This window comes from Paramisgurnus dabryanus, chromosome 21 (genome assembly GCF_030506205.2).
Source record: "Paramisgurnus dabryanus chromosome 21, PD_genome_1.1, whole genome shotgun sequence".
Lineage (NCBI taxonomy): Eukaryota > Metazoa > Chordata > Actinopteri > Cypriniformes > Cobitidae > Paramisgurnus > Paramisgurnus dabryanus.
Window position 1 is genome coordinate 16,341,350 of NC_133357.1, and position 23,442 is coordinate 16,364,791.

Below are 23,442 nucleotides of genomic sequence, written 5' to 3' on the forward strand. Positions count from 1 at the left end.
AAGACAAAACATTAAATATACAAAACACTTGACTAGACTAGACTTCTTGACAGGGTACTCACAGGTATTAGGAACACAGAAACAATGCACAAGCACAGGACAACAAACACAAGGATCTTAAATAGAGGACAACTAATGAGGGCAACAGGTGACAGGAATCAAACAATAATGAGGAGGATGACAAGGGAGCGGGGTAAAAGAGACAAGACACTGGGCACACGTGGTCTAGTAAATCAATACTAAGACCACGTGAACCCACACAAAACATGGGTCTGTCATGATTCTGCCACAAGACTAGATTAAACAAAGGACAAGATGGCAGAACCATGACAGAATCCCCCCCTAAAGGAGCGGCTTCCAGACGCTCCCCGGGGGGAACCCTAGACACGGGACAAGACAGACTGACAGACAGACAGACACCAAGAAAACATGACAAATAACATCAATGGGAGACAAGAATATAATACAAGAGGGTTGGGGTGACATAATAAAAACAACAAACAAGGGAGGGGGGGCGGAGGCAAAACAGTGTTCACAAAAGGAAGTCCAGGTAGGGTGGAGCTGGGTGGGCAAGGGGTCTTGGGTTCAGGGGTAGTGGAGGACTTAGGACGAGGAGTCCGGGCAGGCTTGGTGGGGATCTTGGAGGAAACAGGCTTGGTAGGGGATGCAGACTGGGTAAGGGGAACAAAAGGAGGCAAGGTAGGGTTCCAGGGCGTGGTAGGGGTAGACAAGGGAGCAGATGGGGGCGAGCCAGGACTCCCTGGGTAGGGGAGAGAGTTCAGGGAGGACATGGAGACAGTAGCAGGGGAACAGGCAGACAAACTGGATGACAGTGCAGGGGAGGAAGCAACTGAAGAAGCCGGTGAGACAGGGGGCGCTGCGTCCGGCAGCGGAGACGAGACAGGGACCGTGACAGGGGGCGCTGCGTCCGGCAGCGCAGACGAGACAGGGACCGTGACGGGGCGCTGCGTCCGGCAGCCCAGACGAGACAGGGACCGTGACAGTGACAGGGGGCGCTGCGTCCGGCAGCGCAGACGAGACCGGGACAGTGACAGTCACAGGGGGCGCTGCGTCCGGCAGCGCAGACAAGACGGGAACCGTGACAGGGGGCGCTGCGTCCGGCAGCGCAGACAAGACGGGAACCGTGACAGGGGGCGCTGCGTCCGGCAGCGCAGACAAGACGGGAACTGTGACAGGGGGCTGCAGCGGGGGCTGCGCAGACGGCAGGGGCTGCAGCGGGGGCTGCGCAGACGGCAGGGGCTGCAGCGGGGGCTGCGCAGACGGCAGGGGCTGCAGCGGTGGCTGCGCAGACGGCAGGGGCTGCAGCGGGGGCTGCGCAGACGGCAGGGGCTGCAGCGGGGGCTGCGCAGACGGCAGGGGCTGCACCGGGGGCTGCGCAGACGGCAGGGACTGCGCAAGCTGAGGCTGAGGGTCCACAATCCCTCTCTTCCTCCTCTTCTTGCGCGGGCGTGGTGCAGTGAACGGGGCAGGTGGGATGAGCGCCGTGGTGGAAGTGGCAAGATCTGTGGAGGACCCCTCAGACGCCGACTCCCACGAGATCCTCCGCTCGCGCTTCCCTCGAAGGTCAGCAGGCTGGACAGAGCTTACGGGGACCGAAGTGGTGAGCGCTGGGTCCTCCCGCGTCACCACTCCGATGACGAGACCCTCCGGTATAGGGGACAAAGGAGGTGGGGGTACGGCCTTGACTGAGGCCCTGGGCTCCGGCCGGTTACTGATAAACCGCACCATGTCCTCGAAGCCCAGGTACCTCACCATCCTCATCTCGCCGGGGTTGAGAGGCTCATTGAGGCAACGACTAAAGATGACCTTTAACTCGTCCTCCGTGAAATTAGAGTCTCTAGCTGCTCGCACGAAGTCCACCGCAAAGGGAAAGACCTCTGCCTCCTTCTGGCGGAGGCCAAAAAGACGATGGGCTTGGCGAGCTCGCTCTGCCGGGTCCACTCTGTCTGCTGGGTTCATAGTTGGCTTGTGCATTCTGTTATGGTTTGTAGGACGAACCCAAACGCAGACAGCAGGTACAAACAAAATACTTTTATTTTATAATGAAAACAGAAAACAAAACCCACGAGGGGGCAAAACAACGTAAACAGGATATTACAAAGAACACTAAACTTGACTAGACTAGACTATGACACTAACCAAGACAAAACATTAAATATACAAAACACTTGACTAGACTAGACTTCTTGACAGGGTACTCACAGGTATTAGGAACACAGAAACAATGCACAAGCACAGGACAACAAACACAAGGATCTTAAATAGAGGACAACTAATGAGGGCAACAGGTGACAGGAATCAAACAATAATGAGGAGGATGACAAGGGAGCGGGGTAAAAGAGACAAGACACTGGGCACACGTGGTCTAGTAAATCAATACTAAGACCACGTGAACCCACACAAAACATGGGTCTGTCATGATTCTGCCACAAGACTAGATTAAACAAAGGACAAGATGGCAGAACCATGACACAACCAAATGTAAAAAACAGTTCATCTAAGATTTTGTTGATGTTTTTGAAATATTTTATTTAAATTTGGGTCTGTGTTCTCTGAGTCCGATCGACTCGGGAATTACTCACAATGTTAAACAGACCCAGGAACCGAAGTAATAGATTGGGTCCTGACACGGACCCGGCTGATCATTTAAAATATAGACCCAATTTGGGTCCTCGGGTCTCAGGTTTTTCATGTAGACATCTAATACGGAGTTATTTAATAAATGCCCTTGCTCTTCCAAGCTTTAAAATGGGAGAAAACAGGAATCATGGAACAACTTCTGACTTTAAACCCCAAAAAATGCATCCATCCTTAACATAAGTGATCCAGTGGGTTATTAAAGGTCTTCTGCGGGTAATCAATGCGATTGTGTAAGAAGAATATACATTTGTAACGTTAAAGTTTTAGCGTAGTGAGCGTTCATTGCTGCGGGTACGTTGCGCAGTGACTCTCGTGAATCGTGTTAGTCCAAGATGCCGTCGATACCAGTAGCTAGATATTATAGTTTATAAAGTTTCAAATATGGATGTTTTTCTTACAATAATGCATCAATTACCCACAAAATACCTTTATTAACCCTTTGGAGCTGTGTGGATTACTTCTGTGAAGAATGGATGCGCATTTTTGGACTTTAAAATCAGAAGTTTTGATTCTGTTTTCTCCCATTATAAGCTTGGAAGAGCAAGGACACTTACTAAAATAACTCCAAATGTGTTTGTCTGATAGATGATGGACATATGTATCTCAGATTGCTTGAGGGTGAGTATCGCTTTAAGATGCCGAACTTCACAGGTGTGCACTGAAACCCACCAGCAAAATCGATCTAAATTAAATTGCTGTGAAGTAATGCAATCTGAATTGAAACGACCCAGACGTCCCTGGAGTGTTTGTGAAGAGACACATTGAATGCTCAATAACATAAGCTTTAAGAATTACCTTATTTTTTTCTTTTTTATATAGTTTTATTGCAGTGGAGCCCATAGATACATACTCTGTGCTGATCTCCTCCAAAGTGGTGTACTTCCTCAAGCCAGGGGAGTGTATGGATCGGGAAGCAATTTTCCTAGAGGTCAAATATGATGATCTGTATCATTGTCTGGTGTCCAAAGATCATGGGAAAGTATACGTCCAGCTTACCAAGAAAGCTGAAAACAGCAGTAGCGGAGTGGCAATTCCAGGTCCATCACATCAGAAACCTATGGTAGGAGACCTGGAGTTTATCATGAATTTCTTTAAAATATTTAATATAAATAGGGTCCAAACAAGGCTACATATATATATATATATATATAATTTTTATTTATTTATTTGTTTGAATATTTATTTATTTTATTTTAATATGTATTTATTTGTTTATTTAAACTATAAATAAATAAATATAAAAAATAAATAAAAACATGTTCATCATCAATCTTAGGGGGTCAAATTAAATTATATGATTTATTTATTTGTGACTTATTTGTGATGGTATTAGGCCTGGAGTTTATCATGAATTTCTTTAAAATATTAAATAAAATTAATTATTAAATATTTCTTTAAAATATTTCATATTAATAGGGTACAAAACAGGGCTATATATATATAATTATATATATATATATATATATATATATATATATATATATAGTTATATATATATATATATATATATATATATATATATATATATATATATATATATATATATATATATATATATATATATATTAGGGGTGTCCTCGACTAAGGATTTACATATTCGAATCAGAATTGTCGAATCTTTCCATAGTCGACCGATAGTCGAATCATCTATGTTTGTGTGCATGGGTTGGGAGGGGGCCAGCCAGACCAGGTACAAATTGGTAACTTTTATTTTCTTTCACAAGCAGCACACATAAACAACTTTCTGATAAAGTGACCAAAACTGTCTTTCAAGTGATGAACGAAGTCAAAACTGACGATGCATTTATATATATATTTTAAGGTAAAATGTAAGGCAACATTTGTTTAATTATTCCTCATAACATTTTAAAGCCACGATCTACAGAACATCACACAAAAATACATTTTGATAACTAAACCTACAAAAATAACAAAGGTGATCCTGCCTTGGAAACTCCGGCTTGTTTTTATTTAATTTGGAGAAAGCGCGTCAAAGCAGTCATGACAAAAAAAAACCAACAAATGAGAAATGACAAATAATTTGTGATTGTGACTATAAATGATAAAAACTAAGCTTTATATACAAATCATTAAACGTTAATTTATAATAAGAAAAACACTGAAATTAATGATTTTATAGACACAACGCGATATTATTTAGCACAGAAATACCTGCTTGCTTGCTTTGACTTTGATCATCTCTGTATTCACTTTAGATACAGAAAAACCTGATGATATTATTTATTTCAGGAATCTCTTTGCTATCATTTGAAAGTGAACACCGACCAAATATAATATTAAATCACAAGAAAGTCATTCGTGTCAGGCAGAAATAGGTTCGGTGCAGATACTAGTTTCATCAACGAAATAAAAAAAAAACGGCTTACCTGTTTTGTAGTGTAACTTTTGACAAGACAACCAGTCTGTTTTAAATACATTGTAAAAACTTAGACTCGTCGAAAAACATCCGTTTTTTAATGTTTAGTTTGATGAACTCCTAAATATGAGACGCAGAGCACCTTGCCCGTTCGGCTAAATTACATGCGCAAGCATGGCCAGCACGCAATAGCGCAACATCGATACAACGAAAAGCTATCCAAAATTTACATACTAAAATTAGATCAGAATTTACGTTTATAATAAATACAGTTTTTTTCATAAAATAAGGTCAGAAGTAACAAAGTGCAGAACAAATATGCAAAATGCCTCAAGTGCACGGAAACAAAACACAAGCCAAATAGTTACTAATACTATAACTAATAGTTATAGCCAAATCAGATAACCCAAAGTGATTTATAAATCAAATAAAATATAGAAATTATTAAAAGAACGAAAGGCATAATATTATTTGCCAGCTTTGTCTTTTAAATGTAGAAACAAAGAGGCAATAGTTTATTAACATAGAGACCTCTTATGGACGTGAAGCCCGGTCACAGGGGTTGTTGGATTTATTAAGGCATTTAAAAAAATATTTATTAAAAGCTGCTACTTCACATATTATTTGCAGCATTATCATAATATGCAGTATATTAATATATTGTGAGAAAGCTGTTATATGTGAAATCATATAATGTGTGCACCCATATACGGCCAAAATTGAATGATCCTCATTTCATAACACATCTGCGACGATTCGACTGTGAGATTGGTAGTCGAATCAGGCTTCTCCTATCGATGCATCGAATCTTCGACTATTCGGGGTCACCCCTAATATATATATATATATATAATTTTTATTTATTTATTTTATTTTAATATGTATTTATTTATATATTTGTTTATTTAAACAATGTGCATTTATATATTATAATCAAATAAATAAATATAAAATTAAATAAATAAAAAAACATGTTCCTCATCAATCTTAGGGGGGCAAATTAAATTATATGATTATATGATATATTATTTATATAATTTTTATTTATTTGTTTGTTTGTATATTTATTTGTAAACAATATATATTTTATATATTATAAACAAATAAATAAATATAAAAATAAATAAATAAAAAAACATGTTCATCATCAATCTTAGGGTGTCAAATTAAATTATATGATTTATTTATTTGTGACTCTGCCTGTTAAAATCATTTTTTGTTATTCACTGTTTTCTACATAAAATTGTAATTTAATATTAATTGAGTAAGGTGATGAAATCAATGATTTAAATCAAACTTTGATGCCCCTAATCTCTTTTCAATTTTAGTTTTGCAACCGTGTTAGCAAGAAATGGGGCATAGATGATTTTAAACCCTGGTTTGTGTGATGTAAATAAATTTCAGGCACTTGTTAATATCTGTTTGTTGTTTCTCCACAGGTTCACGTGAAAAGCGAGAGCCTCGCCGTCAAGATTTCACAAGAAATCAATTACGCCAAGAGCCTTTACTATGAGCAGCAGCTCATGCTGCCTCCCAGTGAGAATGAGGATAGTCTATTATTGGACTCTTAACCAAACTGACCCACGGGTGGTAGGTGTTTCTCGCTCATTTTTCAATGGCTATTTCCTTTTTTTCTGTTTGTGTGGAAGGACAGTAATAAATCAGCAAAGCGTGATCACCCACTTAAGCCAGTCTACGGGACATGCGCACAGCATGTGGTTTGTTCACTAATGCATGTAGTCTAGAGAAGCTGCTATAAACCCTGGCGAGCACAGATCTAACTTGAATATGCAAGGATTTTTGTAAACATTATAAAATATTTTTGTTTCACAGTTTGTTAATAGAATAACAGGTGTTTGTCGCTACACAGCTAGTCTGACGCTGCTGTATATGTTTGTGTATAGATTCTGTATGTACTGTACATACACACAAATAGAACATTATCTGCCATGTATATAAAATGTTGAAATTTATAATATATAGGATGAAATTAATGTTTGATTCATTGCTGTATAAAACTGCCTTTAAAGAAAGGTTTTTGTCTCTAAGGACAATGCTGTGGTTAAAGATTATGAATGAATGCACTGATATAAATGTAGAATAAATGCAGCTGGTCATTAACACACACATATACATGTACACATGTATAAAACCTAGAAATATAAATACTATATCACTACTCTACATGCATACCTCGCAAATATCTTATTTTCTTGTATTTTCTGTGATTTAACATACACATGAAAAATTTGTACTCTGTTTGTAAAATCTTTTAAAAGTTCAAGCTTTAAATATGAAACACATTTAAGATGCAACAAATAAAATGTTGGTGTTGTGCAGTGCTTACGATCATGCCCTCATTCTCTTACTATAAAGATGCCCTTCATTCTGCAACATACATTCTGTCCTCATCATAATATTATACATCACTCATGTTTTGTTAATTTTTATATCCCCAAATTTGTACAATACATGATTTTGACCCCTGCATCTATTTAACTGACTACCAAAGACCAGACACTAATAGTATTATTTCCCTTTAATAATGGGCTCTCTTCCATTAACATCCATCACTCTGAGATAATGCCTCCACAAACGGATCAGTATGATTTATGGGAATATTGAACAAATTGGTTTTCTAAAAGTTTCAATTTTTAATAATGGTACATTCACATCCATACAAACTACTTGAGACAGCTGCATTAATATGCAAATTAAAATGTAGTGTGGACATTTATTTTGTTGTAATTAGAAAATGTATAACGCAGAATAAAAAAAATATGGTTTAACAAAAAGTATTTGTATTTGTTGTATGTTTATTATTATTATTAATTGGATAATGACATTTTTGGTTATTACAATGTAATGATATAACAGCCTCCTTAAAAAGTACTTCATACATACATAAAGTTGTGCCTGCTTTGAGCATTTATTGTTGTATAACTTTTATATATCATTTCATATGAGTTTATTTTATCAGTGTATTTTTTATTTGTACCAACATGTAGCCTACAATACGTTTCATCATCCAGGACTATGATGCAAAGCAATGTAATCATTTCTTCCGTAGTCATTTAAAGTCTCACAAATCCTCATTACTACATGCGGTTTTTAAATTCAATCACTTATTTGACCGTTTTTACAATGTTTAGCTCATATTACCACATGTTGCCTATATGTTAATGGCTTAGGCATAACTTTTCAACTATATAACTTATTTTTACCAGACATTATTAAGATGAACCTGCACTTGCATACACCTTTATCAATATTAGGAGAAATGTAGACAATATTTGCTTAGTGGCTTTCTTTTAACCAAGTGATTAACCATGCATTAAATGAATTGGAGATTTATTTCCAATAAATCAAAATTTGCCATGACTCACAGTGGGATTTCTCTCCCTTGGGCCACACACTCATAAGTAAAAGATGGATGTGCACAGTGATTTAACATCCCACAACATATGATGCTTAAATAAGTGTAAGGTCAGGGGACCATTAAAAAGTCGATAGAAAATTGATAAAAAATTACCCATGTTTGCTAGACCATTCTGTCGCATGCTTATTAAATAAGAGATTTTTCTCAAAAACTATATAAAGTGGAAAAAAAATGGTTTGGCAGATGAGAAATACCTTATTTTACTTGTTTTAAAAGCATGCATCAGGTTTATTTCAATGCACAGTGTATTTATGTTAATTTATGCAATAATTGCACCATTTTTATGAAAGTTAAAACTGAATGGACCTGAAAATGTCAAATGGTGTAACTGCCAATTGCGGCAAAGAATGAGAAATATTAAATATTTGATCCACTTTCATGGCATATAGGTGTGATCATCCCAAAAAAAAAAAACATTTAAAAATATTATTTTATTAGTTATTTCTAAATGTACATTTCAATGCGTTTTTGTAATATTTGTCCTGACATATGCTGAAAACATGTCTTTTAAAAAATCATATTACACTAAACTAGATGATTATATTTTATTTAGAGCTGGGCATAGATTAATCTAGATTAATCTCATACAAAATAAAAGTAGTTTTTTGCATAACATATGGTTTTGTACTGTGTGTAATTAATATGTATATATAAATACACACGCATTCATGTATGTATTTAAGAAACATTTTAATGTGTATATATATTTATTTATATTTTTATATATTCTAAATTATATATAAATAAAAAAACTATATTTAAATAAAACATTTCTTAAATGTATATATATATGTATGTGTGTGTGTGTTTAAATGTACATAATATTTACACACATCACAAACGTATATATTATGCAAAAAATTACTTTTATTTTGTATGAGATTAATCTAGATTAATCTATGCCCAGCCCTAATTTTATTCCACATTTTTTATGAATATATTTATATTTTTATGTAGAAAAATACTAGTTACATCAATTGATACAGACCGGTTACACCACATTGACATTTTGCAATTATCCCCCAAATATTTTTTCAAAATGAAATAAAACCAGAAATTTTAGACTTGGTCCTCATAAAAGTGAATGTATGAAAGAAATCTGCAAATTTATTTTGAAATTTTTTAACCTTTTACGTATAATTTATACATATGGATGCAAAATAATAATGTCACGTCATTGACCAATATATTATCTATAGTTTGATATTTAAGTTTATATATTGCTGTAAATCAGATTTCTGTATAGGGTACTCTATATGCCCCATCAATTCTCTTTGTACTCAATGCAGTTGTACTTATTTTCCACCTGTGCTAGGTCACATTAGGTTCTTCTTTTCCCTGGGCAAAGGGTTCATGACAGGGTGAGCTGTCTGTCCAACAGCCTACTCAGATTTATCTACTATTTGGCTAACCTTGCTCTGAACTCACCCCCTGAGATTTGAGCTGACTTCTCAAACACACATGCACTCCATGACACAATTTCATGTCCCGATCCCACTCTAAACAGTGTCCATCATTACGGTTGAACATGCCAACATTCATTGTTCAGTTTTGTTATATACGTTAGGTACAAAAAACAGCATCAATTTGGTAAAGTTGGCAGAAACTGTGCTTATCATTCAACTACAGTGATTATGAGTTTATAAGGCCGGCTGAAGAATGCAAAGTGAATTGATAGTGCCATCATTACAATAGCTGATTTATGCCTGTTATAATTTGCGATAACAACCGTCTGGATGTACATTATTCAACTTGTTACACAACTACTTACCACACAAATAAATATACGTACACAAAATTGCTATATTTTATGAGCTCATTTGTAAGAAAAGCAAACCTTCCCTGAGGAAAATTGTTTCCAAGTGCACTGTCAGTAAAATGATCAAAATATGCATTGGGATGGTACACTTTTTAAAAAGTACAGCTTTGCACCTAAAGAGTTTATATTAGTGCCAAATTTGTTACCAAATGTATCTTTACCAGTACATATTAGGACCTGTTCAAAGGGTACTGGCCCAGTGACAGCTGGGGTACATAGTTTGACAATTTTTTCTAACAGTGTGGCATTAAAGGAATAGTTCACACCAAAATAAAAAATTTGGCAATATTTTATTCCCTATCAAGCTGTCCTAGGTGTATTACTTTCTTCTTTCAGTCAAACACAGTTGGAGATATTAAATATTAACCAATGCTACAAAGCTGGGAAAAGCCAGGATATTATTTAATATAACTGAAAGAAGCCATACACGCCTACACTGCAAAAAAAATTAAGTTTAATCAGCTTGAATATACAGTTCATTTTAACTTTCTTGACTAGAAAGGAGTTGCTATAAATTTTTATAAATAAAGTTGAATTAGCTAGAAGTTATTTTAACTTTATTTTTATAATTTATAGGAGCTCCTCATTAGTCAAGAAAGTTCAAATGAATTGTTAATTCAAGTTGATTCAACTTAAAAATGTAAAGTTGCCATAAACGGAAGTAGCGGTTGTCTTATATTCCCCGTGTTGACGTGTATCCGAGTGAAACGGCTTCTGAAAAAAATAAAAAAGTAGGACTGGACTTGAATTTGTCGATCGAGAACTGATTGGATCGTATAAATTTAGGTTGGGTTGCTAATCGCTGCAACCTTTCCCGGATGCGCCCACCTGCAATACACTATGACTGGGACTTAAGAGATCGTATTTAAGGAGGGGAGGAGATTTGCGATTTTGATTTAAAGGCTATTGGGTCCCCAGTGCTTGTATCAACCTAGAAAATGTGAAAAAGATCAACCCAGTAACTTAGTTTTGGTAAACCATTTTCTGCAAGCATGTGTAAAAAATGTCATTGAAATTTGGTGCCCCTTGTGATGTCAGAAGGGGATAATACCACCCCTTAATCTGCACTATAACACAATGGCACTTAGTGCAGAGATCAGCTCATTTGCATTTTAAAGGACACACCCAAAAACAGTTAATTTTTGCTCACACCTACAAAGAAGCAATTTTAGCATGCTATAATAAATCTGTGGGGTATTTTGGGCTAAAACTTCACATGTACTCTGGGGACACCAAATATTTATTTTACATCTTAAAAGTACCCTTTAAGATTACGAGGGCACATACATTTTTTTTTAAATCATGAAGCTTACGAATAGGTAATTTCTAAAAAAAAAAAAACAATTTCATTGCGACTTTAAGTGCAACAAGGAATTTTTACAGTGTAGAATGGTTTGAGAGTGAGTTAAATATGGGAAATTGTTCATTTTGGGGTGAATTATTCCTTTAAGCCAAGACATGTTGAAACAATAAAAAAACATGCATTTGGTGTAATCATTTGTAAATATGAAAACCCCCCCGCATATATTCTATTAATTATGCGTTTATATTACATTTTTTTTGTAAGCGTTGAATTGCACCTGTCAAGAAGACTCTAAATACCCGGATGGGGCTGCTATTAAAGGAGTTGCCCACTCTATAGATGGGGCCCATTGACTTACCATAGTATTTTTTTCCTACTATAAAAAGTCAATGGACCCCATCTTTAAAGTGGACTACTCCTTTAATATCAGGTGCTTGTTATCTGGGAATAGCAAACCTGGGAATGTCACCACACTGACTAATCAGATTCAAGCACTTTACAGAGAGCAGTGTAATACATAGGCTACTGTAGATAAACCATTGTCTTCCGCAGCAGGGATGTACTGTATAGAAATAAACTAATGGTATAGATGGAGTGAAAAAAACAACTCTTTGATCTAACTGTACATTTGATTTATACTCTTACACAATGTTAAGTTTGGCATCCAAAATAGCAAACCAAAAGTAAAATTGAGGAGCTCAGATCCAAAGCCGCTAAACGTCACCTCTGTCAAAAATAAGATATTATGATATTAACAAAGTTCTCTGCAGGTATTACACGTTTATTAAATACGTTCGCTTCAAATCTGCTTAATAATCCCATTGTCAGACCATTCAGAAAACTAAGGGTTGAATCCCTTAAGAGTTATAAATGCTCATTTACAAGAAAACATCAGATGTGCTTAGAGGGTTTTGGATCTAAGGTCCTAAATTGTGTACAGCCATGCATATGTATGGTGAGATACAGCAGAATTGACAATGATTATCAGTAGTTCAGTTAGATATCAGTGACAAATCTAAAAAAATATTTGTTCTACAGTACCGAAATCGCAATTCGCCTATTAGTCTTCCAGTGGCTGACCCCATCTACAGTGTGCTTTCCTGTTAAGCAGAGTTAGTGTTATGACAACCCTGCCTAGTGCACAATGAGCTCACGATTGGCTGGCCTGGAGCGCTGGAATGCTGACCATGAAATGCCTGTGAGTTTTGGCAGAGACAAAACAAGCGCACTGCCAGGGACTGACACTTCCATGTTTTCTAACCCACATGAACACCCACAAAACAACACTCACCGGGGCTTTTTCAACATCAAATACTGTTTATTTAAAGTTGACTTTAATATGAAGATAGACATACTGGAATCACTTTAAACAAGTTGCGGAGCCAAATCGCATTGTGTTACGTTACAAAAATGTTCTTAAAAATCAGTGGATATCTATAAAACAGAGTAAACCAAGGGCAACCTTACAAGAGCCCCAACTGAAGAATCATTTCTTTCATAACTATAACAGTCTGTGCTCCAAAGTTTGTTTTTATAACAATATCCAAGGAATGCTTTCACCTACATGCCTGTGTGCGATCCAGTATCGTGAAGCCAAATCCAAATTAATCCACGTAGGACTCATGTGGCATAATAGTGCTTGGGAAAACAAGGCATCTTGATACATTGTACAGCGATCCGTTCACAGTCTTTATTGGGTCCACGCAGCCACGGCTTGTTGGATGCTCCCAAACATAGTGCTTGCTTTGCATGAAAAAAATGCTTTGAGGAGTTTTCGCATTCATGCTTTCCTGACATTAAGTCCGCCCTTTGAATGTGTTCATGCAGGTGTAGCTTCCCGAAAACCTGTGGATCTCTTCCAGGGCAGACTGGGGCAGAAGACTGCAAAGAAAATTTTAAGTCATCTATTGCCAATGAAAAGATCCAATTCTTGAATTAAATAATACGGGGAGGTCAAAATGTCTGAGACCACATGGAAAACAGGGATTTGAATTATTTTAATCTGGAAATAAATAAAGGGCTTTGAAAGGATGAATTTTTTGGGGGGAGGGGGGAGATTTTGCATTAATTCTGGGTCACTAATCAAATAAGACCATTTATTCTATTGACCATGTTATCTCCAATATACCAAAGGATAAATTTCATATTGATTTTAATCTTTGACATGACCTTACTCAGTCAATATTAAGGATACACTGTAAAAAAATATTTGTTGGTTCAATTTTAAAAAGTAAGTGTTCATGCTGCCTTAAAATTTTGAGTTAATTTAACTTAAAAAATAATACAAATATTGATTCAACTAATATTTTAAGTTTAATGAACTCTTTTCCTGCCATTTAGGAGTTATCTCATCAATTAAAGAAAAAGTTTTGCTGCCAATGACGAGTTTTTACTGTAATCTGAAGTAGTATTCAACTGATTTTGGTCTTGTTTAACAAATCGTGCCCAGTTTGTAAGCTTGGGTAATTACAAATCTGATACTGTGCCTGTTCGACAGGGAGTTCCTCAGGGTTCAGTGTTGGGTCCAGTTTTATTTAACATTTACATGCTTCCACTTGGGCAGATCATCAGGAAATATGGTCTTGGGTATCACTGCTACACGGATGATACACAGATTTACATCACCACAAGTCTTGATGTATATTGCTCATTAAAAAAATCTCCTTTACAAAAATGCAATTATTTCAGCTTTTTGCTCATAATTTGTTATTTTTGAAGAAATCTACCCATTTTTACAGGTGATAAAAAGAGAACAAATGAAGATGGGATCAAAAGTTTTTTCCATTTCTTTGAAAGCAGAGGGTTTGTTCTTTCATTAGATATATTAGTATGTTTATATATTTATAGAAGAAAATTTTCCTGGAAGACATTTAGTGAAAATCACAAAAAAATGCTGGTGGGCAACTTTAAAAAAAAAAAGACTGGTGGTAAATGAGTTAACTCAAATTTTAAGACGGCACAAACACTTACTTTTTTAAGTTGAATCAACAAATCTTTTTTAAGTATATTAAGTTATATTTTCACAGAATGTTATTTTATGTAGAAAACAGTACACCACAACAACAAGTCAACTTTACACTCAAGTTGCTACTCATTTAATTATTATTTCAGATTAGCCTTAGATGTTTGGACATGACTGTATATGTTTTGTATATGTTGTATAAAATCTGATCTGATAAGTCTTACCTTTTAAGAATAACAAGAAAGTGCATTGTCCATGGCAGGACAACAAAAGCTGTGTTGGTCCTCACAGCATCCACAGTTCGCTGTGCCACCGTCTCAGGATTCAGAGGAGGAAACAGCTTAGGGAACCTGTAAGATAAACAAATGCATGTTTATCATCAATTATGGATTGCTAAATTCTTTCTTATCAGCACCGGTCATTTAGATTTTTTTATAATTATATTAGTTTATTACCTAACTCTCATGCCCTGAAACATCTCTGTATCAGTATGGAAGGGTAACACTGTGGTGCAACCCACACCAGGGCAGTCGAGCAGGCCCAGTGTCAGGCTTTCCATGAAAGCATAAGAAGAGGCTTTGGATGTGCAGTAGTCGATGGCTCCAGGGATGGAGGAAAGGGAGAGAATGGAGTTAATGCAGACCACGTGGCCGTTGCACAGTTCCAGCATACGAGGCAGAAATGCTTTTGTGGTCTGTGGGGGAGACGGTCACAATTAGACATTGTTTTTCCCGTTACCCCAAATATCGCTGGAAAATCCAAGAAAAACAATTAAATGTTGAGCAATGAGGGATTGCGAATTTGTTTCTTGCCTAGTTTCTGAAATACCGGAGGTTAGGATGACTCGATTTCTGGTGAAGTGTTTTTGTTGCCAGTTATCTTCAAAGCATTAGGAAAAGTTTAAAAGCTGACTGCAGGTCAGAAAATTTTGCTTGTGTTGGATCTTATTTACAACATGAAAGTTATAGTTTATGCCAGATAGTTTATCCAAACATCAGACATACCGAACCATTTTTAATTCTTCTTTCATCTCATTCCGGTTTCTTTCCGACTGTTTCAAAACTTTAATCATGGTTTTGGTTTGTCACCCACATTTACGTGCTACCACAACAAATGTTTATGTACTATTCATTAGGATACGTGTTTTGATCTAGTCCCCTACATTCTTAATAATCACTGTCCCTTAAAGGTACAAAAGGTTTTTTTTAGTGAAAAAAGGTTTGACAGACTATAAAAACAAATGGGTCTTTTAAGACCCAATCCAGACTTTGGGGTCAAACGTACTTTGGTACGGTGCGGTATGCATACTGTAGTATGAGTACGCATATACAGTGGAATATTGACGTCAAGCTAAAAGATCCATACTCTGTCGCGGTTAGCCCTCCCACCATTGCGCCCCACCCCCCGACCAAAATAAAACTGTACCAGAGACCACCTCTGCAGCCGTACCAGGGCACGGTTAAGCCCCTGCACCGAGGTAAGGTAAGGCCTGGGACACACTGGATGATTTTTACATCTTAAATGACTTTAAATCCATGGAGGACCCCAGACCGGGGATCGGGGAGGCTCCAACGTGATCGGGAGTAGCGAAATAATCACAATGACACCACACACTTTTTTTGGGACAAAAATCGACTGTGGTACAATACTAATCTTGTAACGCCCCTTTTCACTTGCCGAGGGTGCAAATCGGGTTTAAAATCTTCATGTGGAGCTATCACACAAGTTCAACAAACCAGACTTTGGTGTCCCCAGGTGAAATAGTAGTACACTTCCATAGTCTACTTAAAGTGCTCTGTTTTCACACACTAATTTTGTACTAAAAATTCATCTTTAGTACTTCTTAAGTTGTTCTTAAGATTATCTAAAGAAGTACTAAAGAAGAATTTTTAGTATATTAAGTACAAAATTAGTGTGCGAAAATAGAGCTCTTTGGAAGTGTACTTCTTTTTCACCTGGGTCAAACATACTGTATTCAGGTACGGCGTAGTATACAAGTGTGAGTACGCACCAAAGGTGCCACACACATCCTGAAAAGTGAAGCCAAAACATTTTAATCGCCCCCTGGTGGCTGGCTGCATTGTAGGTCATAAACCCCGCTTTCTCTATGTAAACGAATAGGACGAGAGTCAAACTTTCCTATTGATGGTTTCTGTCACTTTAGGTTTTTTTTATCATGTTGATGTACTTTTAAGTATTCGTATTCCTAATAAGTTTTAAAGGGACACTCCACTTTATTTGAAAATATGCTCATTTTCCAGCTCCCCTAGAGTTAAACATTTGATTTTTACCATTTTGGAATCCATTCAGCCGATCTCCGGGTCTGGCGGTACAAATTTTGGTATCAACCCTGTTATTGAAAGTTACCAAGGGGACTATTTTCAGGTCCTGCGTAATATCATTGCGCCTGCTGCAGCCATGTTACGGCAGCAAAGTCCTTGATTATTACGCCAGAATAAGAGTATAGTTCTGAGCCATATCGGCCTAGAAAAACTTTTCATTTTCCGTCAGTCGTAGTACACGATGTAACTACAGAAGAGTCAAGGTTAAAATAGGAAGAATATCGAAACTCTTTGGTTATTTTTAGCGCGATGCTAATGGTCTAATCAGATTTAATGATTATGCTAAGCTATGCTAAAAGTGCTAACGCCAGAACTGGAGATCGGCTGAATGGATTCCAAAACGGTAAAAATCAAGTGTTTAAGTCTAGGGGAGCTGGATAATGAGCATATTTTCAAAAAAAGTATGTGACTTGGGGTGACAACTTAATTTGTGTATTTGTGACATCAGCGGCCATTTTTGAGATATTTCAGCTTCATTTTTTTACAGTGGAAGTCTATGGAGACAGTCTATGGTATGCATTGAAAGTTCTTTGGGTAACTAAAAAAAGGTTCCTTTTACATTTACCTGGCTCGGCAGAAATATGAACCCACGTTCAGTGTTTGATCTAAAATCAGACGACTATGACCTCCATCATATTACAATACCTTGGCCATGCCCTTCCTCAGAAGAAAGGCTTCTTTGCAGAACTCATTATATAACTGGCATTCACCAACCATATGTTTGAAATTACGGGCAAGAATAGATGACAGTACTCTTCAGTATGTGCAGTTGAAACATTAGATAACCCCATAGCTATAAATGTGCTCTAAAAAGCCTAAGAAAAGATTTTCTGGAGTCTATTTATGACTCTCTTTTATTTGTTGTCTCTGGCTGTTCTACGTGAGGAATGTGAGGTTACTTTTACTCTTTTGGCAAAAACAGGTCTAAATGATGAGGGAAGCTTCCAAAAATGACAGCATGTCAAATGTCTTTAGTTAGGTAACTAAAACATGTTTTGAAAGACACAAATAAACATCTAGAGTTCAATGGATGATTACTCTAGCACAGTAAAAAAGTCAGGGGTGTAGTTTCCTGGGGTTGTGGTGGAGGTAAACCCACGAATAATCAAAACTATAGCAATAACAACCCGTCAATATTTATACAATGATTAATGAAAACATATGTACAGTACAGTTGACGCTTCAACCCCACAATGTTCGAGCGACTCCTACAGTACACCCATGCATTGAAGTACTGAATATTTTTGTGTCTTACCCAGAACTGCCCAAGTGTATTTATGTGTTGAGTTTTCAACAGTGCATCATCATCACTATCCATAAGACTTTTCCCATGGACGACAGCTGCGTTATTCACAAGAATGGTGACGTCCCCAACCTTTGAGACCACATTACATCTGTTAGAGCAAACTTGACCAGCTCATAGATGAGTATGAATATTTAACTTTCATGAAAAAGATGCTTTTATCTCATTTTCGACAACAGTGTTTGTGTGTGTGCTCACCTTTTCCCTGAGCACTTTGGCTTGCTGGTAAACCTCCTCTCGATTTCCAACGTCACAGATGAAGTAGTAACACTCCGTTCCAGTCATAGAGATCTCTTCACATGTTTCTTTAAGACATTTCTCAGTACGTCCCCACAAAATAACCTGAGGGAGAAGAGATATGACTGTTTTGAAGTGATCAAACTTTAACAATCGTATGCAAATGCAATTCTGATGCAATTAAAAATCCTATTATACTTTTAAAGGAAACTGGGTGATTGTTTTGCATTATAATAAGCACTCTCTAATCCCTCACTATTCTGTTGGTATTATTGCTACACATTGATGCATAGGTTAAGGAGTTTACTAAATTAAGTATTTCGTTATCATTGTACACGAGGTTTATGGAGAGCGAGTGAGAGTGATGGAGCACAGGGTCGGGCTCTGTAGATTTGTGAACTCTGCATTACATCCATTACTCAGCAAGGTCAGCGAGAGGTAATGAATACAAGCCTGAGTCCTTCCCCTACCCGTCCTGTCAATCTTCATCTACCTCATAAACAAACATAAACACATACTGTAACAATCACAAACTTTGGAGTTCAGTGATGCCTCTTATCATGTGCTTATTTTTCAATACGAAATAGATTTTTTCTTTTGAGTTGAAAGGGAGAAACTGACCTAGAGAGAAAGAGAGAGAGTTTACCAGGGCAAGAAACAGATGTGCCTGCTTATGTTTCGAGTGACATACTGCCTGACTCACGCCCTACCAATGTCACAAACAGCACATGGTGAGTGTCCCATTATCAGTAAAAGTCCAAGCCACAGAGCCACCAGGAGATGTGGGCAGGGGCGACATACGCCCCCCTCATTAGTGCTGTCCCAATGGGGTCAGGCATGGGACAAAGCCCAGCTGGGAGTACGAACTGCCAGCATCTATTTACCTTTACCTTCTCTCCTTTATCATCTCACAGTAAAATACTGTATCATACTATAGGATTTACTATAGTAAACTGTACTGTTGTACACTGTAGTATGCTGTAGTACTATAGTGAATTGAAAACTGTAGTACTGCATTATATTTACAAATATTATACTATAGTATTATTTACTATAGTATATTATAGTAATACCATTATTTAGTATTTAGTAAACTATAGTAATTACACTCTGTTAATATATACTACAGTATTCTGTAGCCTTAACTATAGTGAATTAATAAACTGTAGTTAATAGTCTTACATACTTAAGTATTAACTATAGTAAACTGTAGTAAATTGAGGTCCCCTGTGCTATATTATAGTAATTACTACACTTTGATAATATATACTATAGTATTCTGTATTAACTATAGTGAATAAAAATTGTAGTAAATACTTTAACATACTTTGGCAGTTAGTTTACTGTAATAAACTTGAATGAATTCCAATATACCGCGGTAATACTACACTTTGTTAATGCATACTATAGTATTTTGTAGCATTATGAAAACTGTAGTATATACTGTAACATACTTTAGAATTTACAACAGTAAACTGTAGTAAATACATGCAAACATACTTTGGTATTTAGTATACTGTAGTAAACTGTTGTGAATTGCAGTATACCGCAGTATTTCATAGTAATTACTACACTTTGTTAATGGATACTATAGTATTTTGTAGCATTTACTATAATTATTTGAAAACTGTAGTAAATACTGTAACATACATTACAATTAACAATAGTAGTAAATTGTAGTATACCATATACTATATTATAGTAAGTACTACACTTTATTAATGTGTACTATAGTATTCTGTAGTATTAACTACAATGAATTGAAAACCGTAGTAAAGACTTTAACATACTTTGGTATTTGCTATAGTAAATTGTAGCATAGTGTAGTGTTTTATAGTAATTTCTACACTTAATGTATACCACAGCATTCTGTAGTATTAACTATAGTGAATTGAGGTCTACTGTACTATATATAGTAAGTACTACACTTTATTAATGTATTCTATAGTATTCTGTAGTATTAACTACAATGAATTGAAAACTGTAGTAAAGACTTTAACATACTTTGGTATTTGCTATAGTAAATTGTAGTATAGTGTAGTATATTATAGTAATGACTACACTTAATGTATACTACAGTATTCTGTATTATTAAAGGGATAGTTCACCCGAAAATGAAAATTATGTCATCATTTACTTACTCTCATGTTGTTACAAACCCACATAAATTTCGTTGTTCTGATGAACACAAAGGAAGATATTTTGAGAAATGTTCGTAATCAAACCGTCCGTGTACCCCATTCACTTCCATAGTAGGAAAAACTAATACTATGGATGTAAATGGGGTCCACAAATGGTTTGATTACGAACATTTTTCAAAATATCTTCCTTTGTGTTTATCAGAACAACGAAATTTATACAGGTTTGTAACAACATGTGGGTAAGTAAATGATGACAGAATTTTCATTTTTTTGGTGAACTATCCCTTTAAATATAGTCAAAAACACTATAATATTTAAGAATTTTACTATAGTTTTAGTTCAATATATACTTTATGGAGTTCCTCATTATTCCTTCATAAATATGTAAGGCTTTGACATTGTTATGCTTTGTGGTATAGTATATAGAAACTCAGGACTTACAGTAGACGAACTGAATAGCAGAGAATTTGGAGAAATAAAACAATGTTTTTTTGGTCATTCAAAAAATTTGGCAATGGTAAATGTATATGTGCATAAACCATTCACAATAACTTAAAAGGGGTAATATATAATAACTACAGGATGATCAGGATCATAAAGTATCAGTTGTTTTCTAACCTATGTGTGTCTGACCTGACTTTCATACATTCTCACATACACAGTCTGCGCTCCATTGGCTTTCTATTTAATTATTTTCCTCTGAGAGTGAGCAGTAAGCAAATGACATCATCAGTCCTTCTGCGCAAAAGCTGGCTGACCCGCCAATGAACTTGGTAGTGGTAACCAATCTGCAAGGTGCTTCTTTGCTTACTACACACCCTTGCAATTGATCCATTCACACAACTACACATGGACGCACACACAGCACATACACATACACATTCTCTCTCTCTCTCTCTCTCTCTCTCTCTCTCTCTCTCTCTCTCTCTCTCTCTCTCTCTCTCTCTCTCTCTCTCTCTCTCTCTCTCTCTCTCTCTCTCTCTCTCTCTCTCTCTCTCTCTCTCTCTCTCTCTCTCTCTCACGCACGCACACATGTACACACTAAAGTAAAAGCAACTGTTCCTGTCATTTGATGTGTGCCCTTGTGGTATTGAAGTTTTACCTTAATACTGAAGTGAAAATCAAAATGTCGACTTTTACATTAGCTGCAAATAATCATAATAACACTGCAATTGACCGTTCATCCCGAATGACTTTTCATCCCACTCTCGACAGGGAAGTATGAACTTCCCTAGAAGGTTAAAGAGTCACACATGATTTGAGTTCAACAAAACAGTTTGCCTTGCCTGTCAGCAGTCCATTGTTGGGCATTTGTAAAGGCATAAAGGCTTAGGAAACACCTGTGTTTGTGTGGCCAGTGGGGAGAATATGAGGAGAAACATGAAACAGAACTTTAGCCTCCAGATGAGGGCATCAACAGGTCACTATAGACTAGCCTCCCTTCAGTACTATATACTGACTTTGGAAAATCACACTGCAAGTAAACACAGAAACATTTTGCTTGATTGTCAGTAATGCATGATGTCTGATCAAATAAACAGACCCATCACTTTCTCTGATCGATGTCCTACTGACGTGACACTTCTCATTTTGCACTTTTTCCACACACAATTGAACTGATTTCTTATTAGCAAACTCTTTCATCTGAACAAACATACAAATGAGAAACATACTGTAACAAGTGTGCTGTATGATAACAGCCAGCACTTAGAGTACCACAAATAAGGAAAAGTGCAGAAAAGAGAGAACAAGACTTACTTTTAACAGCAGAATTAATAAAAAAAGAGACTGGCTTTCAAAAAGACTGCCCACATGTAAAAATATTGTAGTATACTGTAGTATAGTATAGTAATTACTATACTATTTAATTTTGCAGTAAGTATAGTAAGTACTATAGTATGCTTTAATATTTACTGCAGGTTCAAATCACTATTGTATCTAGGATTGTTAGTCAGTATAATAAAAATACTAAAGTAAACTTTAGGTTTCTGAAAAATTGACTGAAATCAGTAAGAACCTATTTTAAACCCAAACAAAAATAACTTTATTTACCACATCTTAACGCATACTTATTTATCACTGTAACGAATTGCAGTGCAATCTGTACTGTTATTTTAAGAAAAACGCATTAAGGAATAAGTTATTGTACCTTTTTCGCTCCTTGCTTGGCAAACTCTTTGGCCAGGTGACGGCCGATCCCTCTTCCTCCTCCAGTGATGAGCACCACATCAGCGGTCAGATCTCTGCGCTTCTGGCGCGTCAGGAGACGCACGGTCGCCTTCAGTACGCACACGAGAATCTGGAAAGGAAAAAGTATTGCGCATCCCAGCACCTTCAAGTCCATCATGATTTTCAGATTGTCGAACTGTTGTGGAGCAAGCTAATGAAGTGGGAACGGTATTGACCAGTATTTATGACTGGTCAGCTGTCAGAAAGGCACGTTGGAGTAATCTGACAAACTTCAATGGGACTTGGAAATACACTGCTCCTCTGCTCTGTGGGGCAATACGGTTACTTAAAGTGCGCAGATCTAACAGAGGAGGTCCATCAGACCAAGTCTCTCACCTACATACGAATGAAGATCTGACACAAGTGTGATGTCTCTCTCTCGCTCTCTCTCTCTCTCTCTCTCACTCACTCACTCACTCTCTCACTCACTCACTCATAATAAAATGCATGACGCATTGAGGATTGTATAAGAAATCGCGCGTTTTATGTGCGCTTAGCCTAGCGCAACAGCCTCATGCAAGAGTCCTATAAAGTTTCCCCACATGAAAAAAATACTGTAGTATGCTTTATTATTTAGAATTTATATATCTATATTTATATCTAAGTAGAAAGCCTACTTAGATATAAAA

The 23,442-nt window shown here is 36.7% G+C and overlaps 2 protein-coding genes across 6 annotated transcripts in view; one reads left to right on the forward strand and one right to left on the reverse strand.

Moving 5' to 3' along the window:
• vps13d (vacuolar protein sorting 13 homolog D) overlaps positions 1-7,833 on the forward strand; it is a 57,553-nt gene extending 49,720 nt beyond the window's left edge. For all 5 annotated transcript variants that reach the window (XM_065285899.2, XM_065285903.2, XM_065285901.2 and 2 more), the window contains 2 exons: positions 3,481-3,721; positions 6,478-7,833. In XM_065285899.2, coding sequence (XP_065141971.1) covers positions 3,481-3,721; positions 6,478-6,609 — 373 coding nt within the window. In that variant the 3' untranslated portion in view covers positions 6,610-7,833. The remainder of the gene's footprint in view (positions 1-3,480; positions 3,722-6,477) is intronic.
• Positions 7,834-12,896: 5,063 nt separating this feature from the next.
• Positions 12,897-23,178, reverse strand: dhrs3a (dehydrogenase/reductase (SDR family) member 3a). The gene is made up of 6 exons (XM_065285906.2): positions 22,734-23,178; positions 18,405-18,548; positions 18,159-18,278; positions 15,017-15,255; positions 14,786-14,911; positions 12,897-13,480 (listed from the first exon to the last, which is right to left on the reverse strand). The coding sequence occupies exons 1-6, from the start codon at positions 22,929-22,931 to the stop codon at positions 13,396-13,398; spliced, it is 912 nt and encodes a 303-aa protein (XP_065141978.1). The 5' UTR covers positions 22,932-23,178; the 3' UTR covers positions 12,897-13,395.
• Between the last annotated feature and the right edge of the window lie 264 nt (positions 23,179-23,442).